Consider the following 14,330-nt stretch of genomic DNA (forward strand, 5'->3'; position numbering starts at 1 on the left):
CCAAGCGACACCCGTCAAACCCATGAGAACACTGAGCTGACACGGAGGAAACGAACCTCCCAGCAGAGAAGTCCCCGAGGGCAGGCAGGAGGCGAGAGACGCGGGCCTCAGGCGGGTCCCTCCGGGTCGGGTCGGTGTAGTGGCCAGAATATCAGGAGGTCAGCTGGCCCCGTGCACCAGGCTCGGGCCTTCCCGTCCACTCACGCCCCAGACCTCAGCAAGGCGTGCATGTGGTCGGGGACTCGCACGGGGGTTCCTGCACAGAATCACCAGCAGTCCATCCGTAAACAAGGTGAGGCCTCTCAGATCCTTGAGACTGGCCAGTTCCACTAGGAATCATCTCGGGAACTGAAATCAGGCTTTCCTAGTGCCGTTTTGTGGATTTCTACAACATGTCTGTGCTTCCCTCCTCACATTCATAAAGAGAATCACCAAAAGCAAACTACATCCCTTGAAGACACCTTAGGGAAGCCTGTGCCTTACTCGACAGTAATGAACCGGGACACGAGGCCCCGCAGGTCTCGTCCAGAATCGAGCATCTGGACCGCTTTTAGAAGGGACCTCTGTTCAGCTCCCCACCCACTGCCTCCCGTCCCAGTTCCTCCCTCCGCACCCGAGGTGGCCTTGGCTCTGACCATCTGTGGGTCCAGGAGGGCAGCCCCAGGTATCTCTGCTCACAACCTGGGCAGTGCACAGTGAGTCCTCAAGCTCATTGACTCAGCCAACCCCTGCTCTCCTGACATGTCTGGCTTCCCGTGAAGCCGTTCCGGCTTCGTTTCCCCTTCTTGCTGAGGGGTCCCGGCGTCTGCACTGCTGGAGTCACCCTGCATCCCTGGCTTGCCCCTCAAAGGTGTGTGCGCCCACACACAGACCCACACACGTGGCCCTGGTCGGGCCTCTTGTGTTCTGGACCCGGCAGCACCACTCCTGTCTGCCGTCAAGTCACAAATACCGGTCGGTCCCCAGTGGCAGAGACAAGAAGCCTGTGCACGGCGGACTGGCCTGTTAATGACACTGCCTCTCACGCTGCTCCTAGGAGCCCAGGACTTCTTCCCACATTCAGGTGGGAATGCATCTCCTGTGTGGTCTGACTCAAGACATATGGAGCAGTCCTGGGCAGACAGTGCGCTGCCAGGCCACGGTACGGTCAGGAGCTCTGCGACAGCTGAGGCTGGGGGAGGCCCTGCCCACACGCCCTCACTGCACCCTTGGCTCCCGTACTCGGTCCTACCCAGGCCTCACCCCACACACGCCCTGCCCCCTGACAAAGGAACTACCTGGCCGCCCAGAGGCCCAGCACTCTCCAGCTTGGTGGCCACTCTGAACCCCAACACCCTCCCACCGGCCAGGGCCATCCCTTCCCTTGGGACCCCACTCGCCACGTCGCTCCTCCTTGGACGGAGGTGTGACGTGCCAGACCTGCATGAAGTCACCGTGGCCACTGGGCCCTGAATATGCACAGGCTGGGCACGAAGATCAGAGCAGGAGCTCCGGGCGGTGGGGGGCCGTGGGGAGGGCCTTGCAGCTGGGTTGCAGCAGAGCCTGGCCAGGCACCGCCTTCCTGGCCTGCAGACCAGCCAAGGTCTGAGTACAGGGAGTGTCCGGAAGCTCAGCAAGGCTGTCTCTGCAGCGCCTCCGAGGATCTGCACACTACCTCTACTCCTAACAAAACTGAGAATCCCAGTCAGGCAAGGACTGGGGCAGAAGAAGAAAGCCAGCAGTTCTTTGTGAGGAAGAGGATTTGGGACAACCGAGAGCAGTAAGGGACCCTGTAAACCCCTTCCCAGGGACAAGTGGCTACTGGCAGACATGAACTCTTGGAGGGGCAGAGGGGAGAGGCAGGGGCGCACGGGTAGAAGATCAAAAAGGAACAGTGGGAACTGGCAGGGTGGAATGCTCCAGAAGGGGACACGAGTCCCAGGATGGAAACACACAACCACATGCACCAAAGGGCCCAGAAGATAAGGCCAGGGGACTCCACCAAGTACTCACGAGCTCGGGCTGATCCCAACACATGACTGCAGCCTGGCGGGAGGGGGCCGGGCAGGCGCAGTCAGGACTGCAGGTGCTACCACACCTGCCCTCTGGCGTGCCGACCAGCCCGCGTCCCTGGCCAAGCAGACATGTTCTGTGGTCACCCCCTGCAACCCCAGAATGCTGACGGCACGTCTGTCACATCGACACCAACTGACCCCCACCCGCCCTCCCCCTCCCTGGGTGAGGGGCTCTCCTGGACCCTGGCCCACCATGGGGCCAGGACTGACCCAGCGCCTGATTAAGCAGAGTCCTGGGTTTTCTAGTAGGTTTAGCTGGAAAGGCTTCAAGAAATCTAGATATTTACATGTTGGCATCTCTTGAGTTCCCTGCAAACATTTAAATATAATCTTAAAAACTGTTCTTTGCTCTACAGTTACATTTAAATATCGTATTGAAGAGGGAAAGATGGCCACATTTGACATCCCTAACTTTATCATCCCCTTCTCACCCATCCCACCCCAGCCACCAGCAGCCCCGTGACTACTAAAATATATCAAAACCCACAGAAGCTGGGCTTTCCTGGTGGCACAGTGGTTGAGAGTCCGCCTGCCGATGCAGGGGACACGGGTTCATGCCGTGGAGCGGCTGGGCCCGTAAGCCATGGCCGCTGAGCCTGCGTGTCCGGAGCCTGTGCTCCGCAACGGGAGAGGCCACAACAGTGAGAAGCCCGTGTACCGCAAAAAAAAACCCCACAGAAGCTGAAAATTAGAGCCTCGAGTGCACACACACAGGAGAAGCAGTGGGCTGGGCAAGTAGCCCCGGGGTTACCGTGTGCAGGCCAGGTACACCGCCACGGTAATTCTGGCCAGAAAACCACCCCGCCACTTGTCCCTGCAAAGGGGCCCATCAGGGAACTTCCCAGTGTTGAAAGCAATGAAGTAAATGCCCTTAGGACTTTTTGTCTTCCCTCAATGGTGGGAAAAAAGGATCACAACCCAACATCTGCAGCCTCCGTGGCTCAGACCTACCTGCTTGTCTCATGAGTTCTCCTCCCAGACCCCTGAAAAGTAATGAAAACATTCAAGGTTAAATCTCCTGTTACACAAAACAACATAAAATATCCTCACCAAGAAACAGATGTAATTTCAGGCTCCAAAAAGTATTATGATGTTAAATAGCTGCATTTGTTGTTGGAAGTATGAACTACTTTTTATGAAAATACGTGCTGTGACCACCTTCTAGACGATTTTCAGTTTTTACTGGAGACTCTAATCACTGGTACTAATCACATCACACAATCACATATAACAAATCCCAAATACTGTTCAACTCTTACTTTGTAAAAACTAAAGGAACTTAAGGCACTAGAAAGATATCATCATCCAGCAGGACTGGGGAGAGGAAATGCTGCCCGTCTGGACCCTGATTGACCCCGGACGCTGACAACGGGAAACTGGTGGACGTGAATCCAAGAAACACTCCAGGGAGAAGGTAGGAAGTTTATGAGACTGCCTCCTGGCCCAGGTAGAGGAACAGGATTCGGGTTTGCCCTCCTGCCTTAAATAAATAGAAAACTGGATGAAATAAACAAAGGTTCAGATGCCGAAAAGCAGAGGTCTTGGGAGGAGGGAGGGAGCAGCCAAGTCCCAGAGCCCAAGGCATAGCCGTGAAGCCCAGCAGAGCCGCCTGTCCTGCGGAGTCAAGAGGTTGAGCTGGAAGGTGGGGAGGCCGAGGTGGCTGAAATCTGAGGGGCTGGGGAGCAGCCCAGACAGTGCTGACCTCGAGCTGCACATGCGAGAAAAGAAACTACCTGAGCCTGAGAGGAGAGAAATGCTCCTAAGGAGAAGGCAGGGAACTTGCAGGAACCCATACGGGCAGGAGGAAGCCCCCGAGAGCCAGAGCACAGGCCTGGTCACGCACGAGGCGTCAGCAGAAGGGCCGCCTCGGCAGCCGGTCAGACTGTGCTGGCCCCGTCAGGCCTTCAGAACAGGGCTTGAAAGGATTCAACCAATCCCACCAACCAAACACCACCAGAAAGCAGCAGCCGGTGCCCAGCGACAAAAATACCACAAAGCCTGGCACCCAACAGAACTACCAGGAAAGCACGACCCACAGCTCCAAGAAAACCAGTCCACACAACCAGACCCAGAAGCACCCAAGATGACGGAATGAACTCGCGGGGTCAGAACAGCTCTTAGTTTCTGCACGTGTCCAAGGAGAGGAGGAGAGAGACTGAGGCATGAGGAAGACACGAATGGAACCTCAAGAAATAAAAAACACAGATCTGAAAATAAAAACTGCACTGAGTGCAATCAATGAAGACAGGAACAGAAAGCAAATTAATAGAAACAAAGAGGTTTAAAAAGATATTGCTCAAAGACTAAGTGAATCATGTGAAAATGACAGAGGAGTTCATTTAAACAGGCTCCTGTGGGTCAAATACGGGACAGCTTGAGCAACAGAAAGAATAACAATGATGTTCCTGGATTACAACGTACTGGGGGGTGGGGAGGACCCGTGAGTCTATAGTGATACATTAGAAAGAGAGCAGGGTGGGAGTGGGGAGCGACGCTGCTCTCGCCAGACAAATCGGAAAGCGAACGAGGGGATCAGCCAGTCACCCTCTGGCAGGCCGCAGAGCGACGACTGATTCAGGCCAGGCAGGCAGGCACTGGACACCGGGGATCCACACATCTCGAAGCCACCACCTCAGGTCAGCCGCCAGCTGCAAGGGGACACACCCCGCTCACGGGCACGTCTGACCTTCTGGAGGTCATCCCTGAACCCAGGGATCAACTCAGCGTCTCTACTAGGGGACAAGTGCACTAGCACAGCCCCTTCACAGGCAACACCAGGGTCCACGCCAGCCATGCCATGGGTGAGCCAGGTCCAACCATCAGGGAGCAACCCAGCAAACCCACAATGTGGAATGTTACACAACACAACCGGCCTGAACTCTTAAAAAGAGACTGTATCATGAAAAACAAAAACGGAGGGGACTGAATAACACCAAACACAGTACATGAACTTGAGCAGGTCCTAGTTCAAAGGGGAAAGGCTACGGAGAGCATTTGAAGATGACCTGAAGGAACCTGCACTCACAAGTCACTGAGGTCACACCGACTCTCCTGGGTGTGGTGGGGACACTGGTTGTACATGGTTACACAGGACAAAGTCTCTGCTCTTCCCTGATGCTTTCTCAAGTTTTAAAGAGGAAGCAACATGCCCGCAACTTACTTTCCATAAAGAGAAATGATACACATATAAAGAGAGAGACACACACACACTACCTGAGATAAAACAAACAGTCAAAATGTTATTAATAATGGGGGAAAGGTGAACAGGTATTCACTGCACTAATTTTATTTAGACCCATAATCCCTCAAGATAAAATGTTGGGGGTTACAGAAAATCAATCCTTGCTATGCCCTTTCCCAGGAAGACTTCTGAGCACAGTCTGCCAAAGAGAACACAGTTCCCAACGTCATTCAGATCGCTGAGAAAGCAACTGGAGGCCCCAAAGAGACCAAGGGGCCCGGGCACCCCGGGGGCCGCACGGCCACAGCTCCCAGGACACCGGGCGGCCTCCCAAGGGCTGACTGCTCACTCACAGAGGGGCAGGAGCACACCCTCCAGGGGGTCAGAGCATGGGGCTGGTGCAAATCCCACATGCACCTCACATTTCCCTCCAAGATCAAGATCCATCTCCCTCAACTACGTGAGCTGCCGTTTCCACTTACCCGCAGTTCACATTTCTTTAAGATTAAGACTTTCACGCTTCTGTTCTGCAAAGGAAGGCCTGTCACCACTCCTGCAGGAGGGCCTGACACTGCCAGGTGACATGCAGGGACTGGGAGGCGGCCATCACAAGCAATGAGGCTGCCATGAACTCAAGTGTCACAGGAAATTCAACTAGGGCTCCCCAGAGCACTCCAGGCCTGCTGACGGGAAGCACTTGCTGGGTTTGAGAGTTCAGGCATTCCCAGTGAGACAGGAGCACCAGGCGGCCTGGCCAGGAGTCCTCACCCTCCTGCCCCTCCCCAACAGGGAATTTTCCTTCCAACCTGCTGGACACAGCGAGTGCTCAGAGCTCTCACCGCACACAGAGGTCCTCCCAGCACAATCCCACACGGCCAGCCAGCACTGACCACCCCAGGGTGTCACGCGGCAGCCCCATCAGCTTGTCAGAACCTACGGGATGCTCCAATCCTTTTGCTGGTGCAGAGGGATCTGCAGGGCACATGGGACGCACGACTCTAGCACTAGACAGACATAAGGGGTCCCTTCAAGGACAGAGGATTTATTTCCACAGCCAAGGCCGCTTCCTGGAGGTGAGGGCCAAGGAAGGGTGGGTCTGGCGCTTTGTCTCAGATGTGGGAGGTCACCTCCCAGCCCCTAGAAGGTTCTGCCGGACAGGATCCTCTGTTTACCTGGGCCGGGGGCCCTGCTGGACGGTCTACGCTGGTGCCATCTATGGTGAGGCCTCAGGTCACAGGGAATCAGCTCAACCCAATGGAAACCCTGGATGCCAAGGCCTGGAGGCGGGGGGAGGTGGGGGTGGTGGAGACCCTCCCTGAGTGGCAATAGCTGTGCATGTGGCCACAGGGAGGATTCAGCGTGACTCCTCAGGGAAGGGACCCAGGAAGCTGGTGCCTGGCCTGTCCTGGACTCTGTCCTGCGGGCCTTTTCTGTTGCTGATTTTAATCTGTATCCTTTCGCTGCAATAAGCCATAACCACAAGCATAATGGCTCTGCTGAGTTCTGAGTCCTTCCACCAGCAAGCCACTGAGCCTGAAGGTGGTCTTGGGGACCCCCAAACTCACAATAAGAAAATAGTCCAAGGAAATAATGGGGCTAAGCTGGATCTACAAGGTCAGAAGGACTGGACACCTCGCATTCAAGCCCCGGCAAGAGCCTTCTGGCCTGGTCCTGTGGGGCCATGTGACCCCCCCTTCTGTGGTCACTGCCAGGGCCTCTGGCCAAGACCTGTGTGGGAGTCACACTTCGTGAACAAACACTGCTGAGGCACCCAGGCCCGTCCCACCCAGAGGGCCTCTGTTGCACCAGAGGCCACATGCATTATCTTCCTACACTGGCCTCACTGAATGGGGTTATTTTCTATTTATCTTTGAGATTTATCACTAGAAAAGAAAATTCAAAGGCAAAGAGCAGATGTGCATTTGGAATTTGTAAGATGCTAACGGATTTCATCAGAAGCCTTCAGCTCCAAAGAAAGCCGCACACGCACACAACAGAAGCACAACGGCCCTGGGGTGGTCGGTGGCCTCCACACACAGCTCACTGCCTGCCTCATCCCTGGTTAGTCCCGTGGAGTTCAAGCCATTTCACCAGAAACAAATGAACATGTTTTTATGTAAGGGGAAGTGAGTCGCTCCTTTCTTTCTGTTAAAAACAGATGAAAAGCAGCAGCATCAGTGGAACAGCCAAGAGCAGCCCACGGGCCTCCCCATGGGAACCCCCTCCAGGCCTCCATCCAGGAAGCAGGAACCGGGAGGCAGAGCCATGCCCATTGGTTCAGGTCTACACCAGGCCTCACCCACCCAGGAGGAGACTCACTCAGCAGAGTTTATCACCTGCAGGATGCCCCTAAGGGAAGGACAGTTAAACAGGGAACAGACACCACCAAAAAGCCCTGAGACCTCGGCCCGTCTCCACACCAACCACGGAGGCCACAGAGACCACGGAGAACACGGAGGGTCCTGACACAGACGTGGCCCACATCCTGGAGGCGCTGCAGGATGCGGAGGAGCCGCTCGCACCTACGCGCCCACTTGGTCGCAAGGAGGTCCGAGAGGTGGCCAGGTCTGACCATCAGTGAGCAAACTGACCACGGGCAGACTCATCCCGAAAAGGGATTCTGAAGTAAGGCAGGGGACGCAGGCTTAAAGAAGATCAAGTTTAAATTATAAGCACCGACTGAGACCAGATCCAAATCAGCAGAGGGTGAAGCCAGCTAACTGTGAGGTCACCTGAGCAACCTCTGAGAGAAGCCCCCGTGTGGCCCCAGCCACCCTGGGCGGGGAGGTCACAGCAGGCCCTGGGCTGCCAGGAAAGCTGGAGGCAGGAAGAGCGGCCAAAATGAGAACACGTCAAACAAGAACAGGCTGACATCCACTGCCCTGCACCGTGTTACATTAAAACACAAGAAAAACGAGATGCAAGCCACAGTCTGGGAGAAAGTTCTGGCAAATCACCTGTCTACAAAGAGCTCGTGTCCAGAACATGACAAGAGTGCTGACAGCTTAGTAAGAAGACTACAGAGCATGAGATTTTTTTTATGAGCAAAAGATCTGAACAGTCACTTCACAGAAGAGGGAGGACAGCCAGTCCACACAGGAGGTGTCAAGGTCACCAGGCCCCAGGTATGCAAACTAAAGTGGTGATGAGCTACCCCACACCCAAGGATCAGCCCCACCCCAGCGCTGATGAGGACACCTTAGACACACTGCACCGCATGACCCAGCAACACGTCCACACTAAGACTCGTACGCCAATGTTCACACAAGCTTTATCCCAAAGAAGCCAAAAGCTGGAACAACCCAGATGCCCATCACCTGGCGAGCGGATTAACACACCAAGCACACACGCCACAGACCACCACACAGCACTACAGAAGAACACACCACCGTACGCCAACCACACGGTGAATCTCAGAAACAGCACGCTCGGTGACAAAGACCAGACCCCAAGGCTCCACAGGTTGGTTCTATCCGCACGACATTCAGAGGGCAGACCACAGCCTCCAGGGCAGAGAAGACCCACTGCAAAGGGCAGAAGGCAGATCCAGGCGGTGCCGCTGCTGCAGGTGGACTGTCCATAGCCACCAGCCCCGTCAGACTCCACAGTCAAATGAGCAAGCTTCTCACCACGTCGTCAGTGAAGCTCAGAATCCAACCAGGCTTTCATGGCTCTTCACCCCCTCAAACAGGATAAGCACAGGCAACTTGGCCAGGACCACTCGGGAGACACCCATGACTAGGGGCCCAATATTTTCTTCACAAAACATAAAACTTCAGGTGTGTAAAGCTTACCTGTATAACTGACGATCATAAAGCTAAAAATAAAGAATTGAAAGTTACTTAGTTATTTAAATTACTAGGATTTAAAAAATAACACAGCAGGTATATAACAAGCATCAAAAGGATAACAAAAAGAAACACACAGGTGGGCGTTTCCCAGGAGGGGCTGATGGAGCCCCTCCACTCTCCAAGAGCACCTCACTAACAAGCCCCTCCCTCACTGAGACCCACCGTGCATTACCACATTTAATCCTCACAACAGCCCAGATCCCTCCTTCCCTCACCTGGAAGAGAAACCAGGGGTCAGAGAGGGGAGGAAGAGGGTTGCCAGCCAGTGAGGGGGGCCTGGATACCCGGACCTGCCCCCCCGACAGCCCCTCAGGCAGTAAACTAACCCTAACGGTCCTTCTCCTTGCAAGGAACTCAGAGAAGCCATTCACAGCATCACCACTAACTACCATCCCAGCCACCACTCACTGAATGTTCATGCTGCGCCAGCAACTCCACTCAACTCTCGAATGCATTCTTTAATTCTCACAGAAACTCAAGCAAGTAGGTCCCACTATTACCCAGGCTCTACAGAAAAAGGAAGCCGAGGACGGGGGACGGTCCCCGCACTGAACCGCCTCCTGCGTTACACGGCGTCAGCCCGGCTTGACAGTGTCAGGTGAGCACCACACTCCACTCTAAAGGTGAGAAATGCACCTAAACAGATGGTACGGTTTTGCCAAAATGGAAAAGAAAGTTAACGGCACCAAGAGGATGAGGAGGGAAAGACGTCAAAATGGTGAATTATTACATAAAGAGCTAAATCTTAAAGAAAACAAAACTCTACTCAGAACAACAAACAGTAAAAGCCGTTTAACATCTCGAGGGTGACTTCCAGGTTATCCTATAACATTAAGACCTACAGTTCATACTTCACCAATTTTGACTCACAGAAGCCTTTGAGAATCTCAAAAACCCAGAAAAATGCACACACCTCCTCCCCAGAGAAGTGCATACACAAACCCTGGGTGTGACTTCAGACTCGGGGTTCCCCACCATGGAGGCACAGCTGGGGGTGCAAGGCCTTCGTGCTTGTTCTGTGTGCCACTGCCCACCCGCCCTTGCGTGAGGACGCGCCCCGAGCGAGGAGGGTGGCCAGGCTGCACAGCAGGACTAGATGAGAGGCGGGTGCTGTGCAATGTCCAGCGGAGGACACCTGGCCACACAGAAGAGCCCGAGCTCACCCCAAGGGTTTGCACCACAGCCCCAGGACTGACCCTCGGGGCTTCGCTTGGGGGCAGGCAGGCCCCAGGTACCAGGAGACCTAGAAGAGGGGCGCCCCAGAGGCTGCACACTGACCTGCTGGTGGATCTGCTTCAGGCCCTGCACGGCCTTCTCGTCTAGGAAGTCCGAGACGGGCCTGCGGGAGTTCAAACACAACGTGTGAGGTCCTGGGACAGCGTCAGGGAGACACGCATGCAGGCCTGGTGGCCTGCCAGCTACCAGCCCACAAGCACCTGCAGGGGCATCCCTGAAGGTACGTCCACTCAAGGGGGCAGACGGAAGACCTTCTCAGTCAGCGGTTAGCAGACAATAGAGACAGGGCTGTGATGAGGCGCCTGCTTGAGAGCGGGGACCCCATGTTCGGGAAGAATCTGCGGCCCCGGGACGGGGAGCAGCCCAGCTCCCAGGCGCCGCGTGACTTGCTTTGGAAAAGAGTACAGCGGCTGAGGCTGCGGTCAGGGCCCTGCAGCCAGTGGCCTCACTGCCGCCCTGGACAGGCCTGCTCGGCACCCAGAAACCTGGATTTCGGGAGGGCTCTCCCCATTCCCTAACTGCCCAGACTGTTTGCACAAACCACGTGGATTATGCTGAAACCTGATTTCTTCTGGGAGTCTGGGATTTGGGCTCATGGCAGGTAGAGAACCCACACGACCAGCCCCCAAAAAACCCCCGGGGGCCGGTCTCTCTAGCCTTCCCTGGGGGGAAACGTGTTGTCACACGCACTGCCAGGGGATTAGGTGAGTCCTGCACAGCTGCACCAGGAGAGGATTCCATAAATGCCAGGTCCTCGGCCAAGCCCACAGGTGCCATTTCACCCCCTCGCAGATGTCATTCAAACGGACTGTGGGGAGAGAAGCAGGGTCAACTCGGACCTGCTATCACTGTGTCCCCAGGAAATCACCTCGAAGGACAGGAAGCCACTTAAAATACAGTTTTCCCCAAGCTGGAGTCCAAGAACCACAGCACAGACATCACAGTATGCTCTGAGCTTTTGCCTCTGAGGAAAAGTCAGTTGGAAAATCAAGTAGGAAGACGAAGCAGCTGCTTCACAAAACATTCTCAACATTCGGACCTTCTCAGCAACCCCAAGCTGCGTGTCTATCGTTATTTATACTAACTGAGCCAGCAGAAAAGGCTCCCGGTAGACACTTTTAAATTTATATTCTCTGGTATTTTAAATTATTGAAAGTGATAAATGAACAAAGAAAACTGAATATATGAGCTACTCAACACAAACTCTGAAAACGTGTCTTTGCTTTTACAATCTGTTTACCTCAGAAAGAGCGAGGTGACAGAAGCTCAGAGAGGTGGGGTACCCCAGAGAGGACAGGGGACCACTGACAGACATCGTCAGGAGCACAGGGCCCCTGGAGACCATGCTGCCGGCACAAAGGAAGGGGCGCGTGGACAGGGCCCCAGCTGTGACCCAGCTCCTACCTGCCCTGTTGCACGGCCAGTGTGTACAGGCTGTGGGTGACCTCTGCGCAGGCGAGCACAGCCCCGTGCCGAGTGTGTAGGTCTGGACTCTGTGTCATCGACAGCAGACGCGGGAAAACTGCAAAGGACACATGGGAGATGCACACAGGGTGACAGACGCGAGGGTTCAGGATCCAGGGGAGAAACAAACCCACTCAGTTATCTCTGTCAGGATCATTATCTCACAACCAAGGCTAAACTAAAGTCTCTGACATGCCAGACTTTGTCAGCAGACACTAGGGCAGCAAGCAGGAATGTGAACGAGGATGACACTTGCCCCCAGACAGCACATGCTCTTCGGGGCTCCGGACACAGGGTGGTGACCCAGGGTGAGAACAGACAGCAGGGAAGAAGGAAAAGAGACTGTTTTCCAGGTCTTTCCTGCTGTTCAGGGGCTGCCAGGGCTCTGCCCAGGGGTCAGGGAGGACAGAGGCCGGGCTGCAGGACCCTACAGCAAACACACGGTGCCTCAGCCTAGAGCTCGCCCTCTCCTGATCAGAGCAGAGGAAGCCTCCACGCCTGTGCTCTGGGGACAGAAAGCAAAGTCAGACAGTCCTGGAAGCCTGGCAGGGAGCGCAGACAAGGAGCCGCACCCACAGCGGCTCTGCTCCACCAGCCCCACCAGCCCCACCAGCCCCACCAACCAGGGGGAACCACAATCACAGCCGGGCAGAGGCCACAGCGTCCTTGCCAGGAGAGGGCCCACACAGGCACTCAGACGTGGCAGCTGGTAGCGGTCAGTGTTTAAGAATCAGGGAAATCCCTTATCCTGGGGCGGTCAGCACTCTTGAACTGGGAAGAAAGTGTCCCCTTCATTCAGGCAGCAGGATTATCATAAAAGGAAAATAAACACCAGGTGAGATTCCTGACATTAAGCTTAATTAACAGACCACGAAGCTGAAAGGGCCCTTAGGAGGTAACATGCCCCAAATCTTCATTTAAAATCCCAGAGTGTGTGATTAAAACCAGTAACTCCAAATGAAGAACCATGATCCAACCAACAGTTACTTCTCTAATAAATGTCAGTGGGAATAAGTATAATGTGGAGAAATTTGTGTATTGTTCCCTAAATTAAAATCAGATGCCTACTTATTCCAAGTAGAAAAAACATGATGGAACATATACAGGTTCTTTCCTTAATGATAAGGGCGTGTCATCAGTTCAGACTGGCTGTTCTGTTCTTGAGTAAAGTGCGCTCAGGCCTGGCCCAGGAAGTCAGCAAATCCACTGCAGCCCCAGGGAAGCAGCTCACTGTTTAATATGTTACATTATGAGTTACTTCACTTGTTGTTTTAAGGCTACTTCTGAAACACACAGTGTGCAGCAGATCCATCGATTCCTGCTGGGATGGCGCAGGAATCCTGTGGCTCCTGGGGACACACACACCTCAGTGGTCACAGCACCTGCGCTCCCAGAGGCCATGGTACCTGGTTTGTGTGCTGTCCCTGATGAAGCACAGACAAGTTCTTCAAAGCCTTCTCAGCAAGAGAGAAACCCCCAGGCCTTAGAATCAGTGAGGGGGCCTCCGGGGCTTCCTGCTGCGTGTTCGTGCATGTGTCCGTGGTGCACACGCATGTGCTAGTGTGAGGAGGAGCGCCTACCATGACGGGTGCTGTGCTCGGGTGCTCGCTGAGCCAGGTTCCGCAGTGCCTTGGCCGACAGCTCCCTGATGGCCCTGGGGGGCGGGGCAGAGAACACTGTTAGTCCTTCATTTCGAGGATTCTGGCTTTATTCAATTATAGAGAGGACAGTGCACCGGAGCTGTCAAATGGCCACTTAGTCAAACACTATGAAAACAAACACAAACTAACAAGCAAGTAAGAACCTCTGCTCATAACAAATGAGGGAGAGAGACTTCACCAAGAGGAGGCACTACATGCAAGTCCCCGTCAGGACACAACTGCCATCTGCATGGCGCTGGATGGCACAGTATGTCTCCAACCTCCTGCACCCCGAGGGACGCAGAGGACGCAAGTACTGGAGAGCCTGTGAAACCACCACTGGGAAGATCGAGGGCTAAGCTAATAAACAGGAGGCATACATCACATCAGTGCAAACATTTCCGGTCAACGCACGTCTGTTACATTCTCAACACACAGAACAGAAGGACGACCCCAGGACGGGCTAATGAAGCCGAGTTCCCTCCGGAACCTGCCAGGGGCCAGACAGGTCTGATCAAACCTTGAGAGCGACTTGTGAAGCTGACACCCTCCCCCACGCCCCCCCAGCCCCGTCCCAGCACTAAAAGTCAGGAGGGCACTGCCAAGAGCTCCAGACAGAACAGGAAGCAGTCATTTCCTTAAAATAATACTTAGGAGGACTACAGAACAAGACAGAACATGATAACGATATTAAAAAAGAAACGTGCAAAAGGGGGCATCTGCAGTTTGATCATTATACGTTCCAAGTACACAAGCACCAGAGAGAAGCACTTGGAGGATGAAAGTGGATGCTGGGGCAGGAGATCCTTCCCCTCCTGTGTATGCCCGGGGCCTCTCGATGCTCCCAGACCAGCTTAGGGGTCTGCTTCCAACAGAAAACAGCCAGCTCTTCAAGGCAGGGAGG

At 54.4% G+C, this 14,330-nt stretch overlaps 2 protein-coding genes across 3 annotated transcripts in view; one reads left to right on the forward strand and one right to left on the reverse strand.

Annotated features, from left to right (window-relative positions):
- The window catches only part of B3GNTL1 (UDP-GlcNAc:betaGal beta-1,3-N-acetylglucosaminyltransferase like 1), a 158,869-nt gene extending 151,421 nt beyond the window's left edge, over positions 1 to 7,448 (forward strand). The window contains exon 14 of the transcript XR_009537400.1: positions 7,394 to 7,448. The gene's annotated coding sequence lies outside the window, so the exon portion shown is untranslated. The remainder of the gene's footprint in view (positions 1 to 7,393) is intronic.
- TBCD (tubulin folding cofactor D) overlaps positions 1 to 14,330 on the reverse strand; it is a 177,047-nt gene that overhangs the window by 33,037 nt on the left and 129,680 nt on the right. For both annotated transcript variants that reach the window (XM_060132925.1, XM_060132924.1), the window contains exons 19-23: positions 13,367 to 13,440; positions 11,727 to 11,844; positions 10,365 to 10,425; positions 9,030 to 9,052; positions 3,006 to 3,037 (exon numbers count right to left, since the gene is read on the reverse strand). In XM_060132925.1, coding sequence (XP_059988908.1) covers positions 3,006 to 3,037; positions 9,030 to 9,052; positions 10,365 to 10,425; positions 11,727 to 11,844; positions 13,367 to 13,440 — 308 coding nt within the window. The remainder of the gene's footprint in view (positions 1 to 3,005; positions 3,038 to 9,029; positions 9,053 to 10,364; positions 10,426 to 11,726; positions 11,845 to 13,366; positions 13,441 to 14,330) is intronic.

The sequence above is a fragment of the Lagenorhynchus albirostris genome, chromosome 20 (assembly GCF_949774975.1).
Source record: "Lagenorhynchus albirostris chromosome 20, mLagAlb1.1, whole genome shotgun sequence".
Lineage (NCBI taxonomy): Eukaryota > Metazoa > Chordata > Mammalia > Artiodactyla > Delphinidae > Lagenorhynchus > Lagenorhynchus albirostris.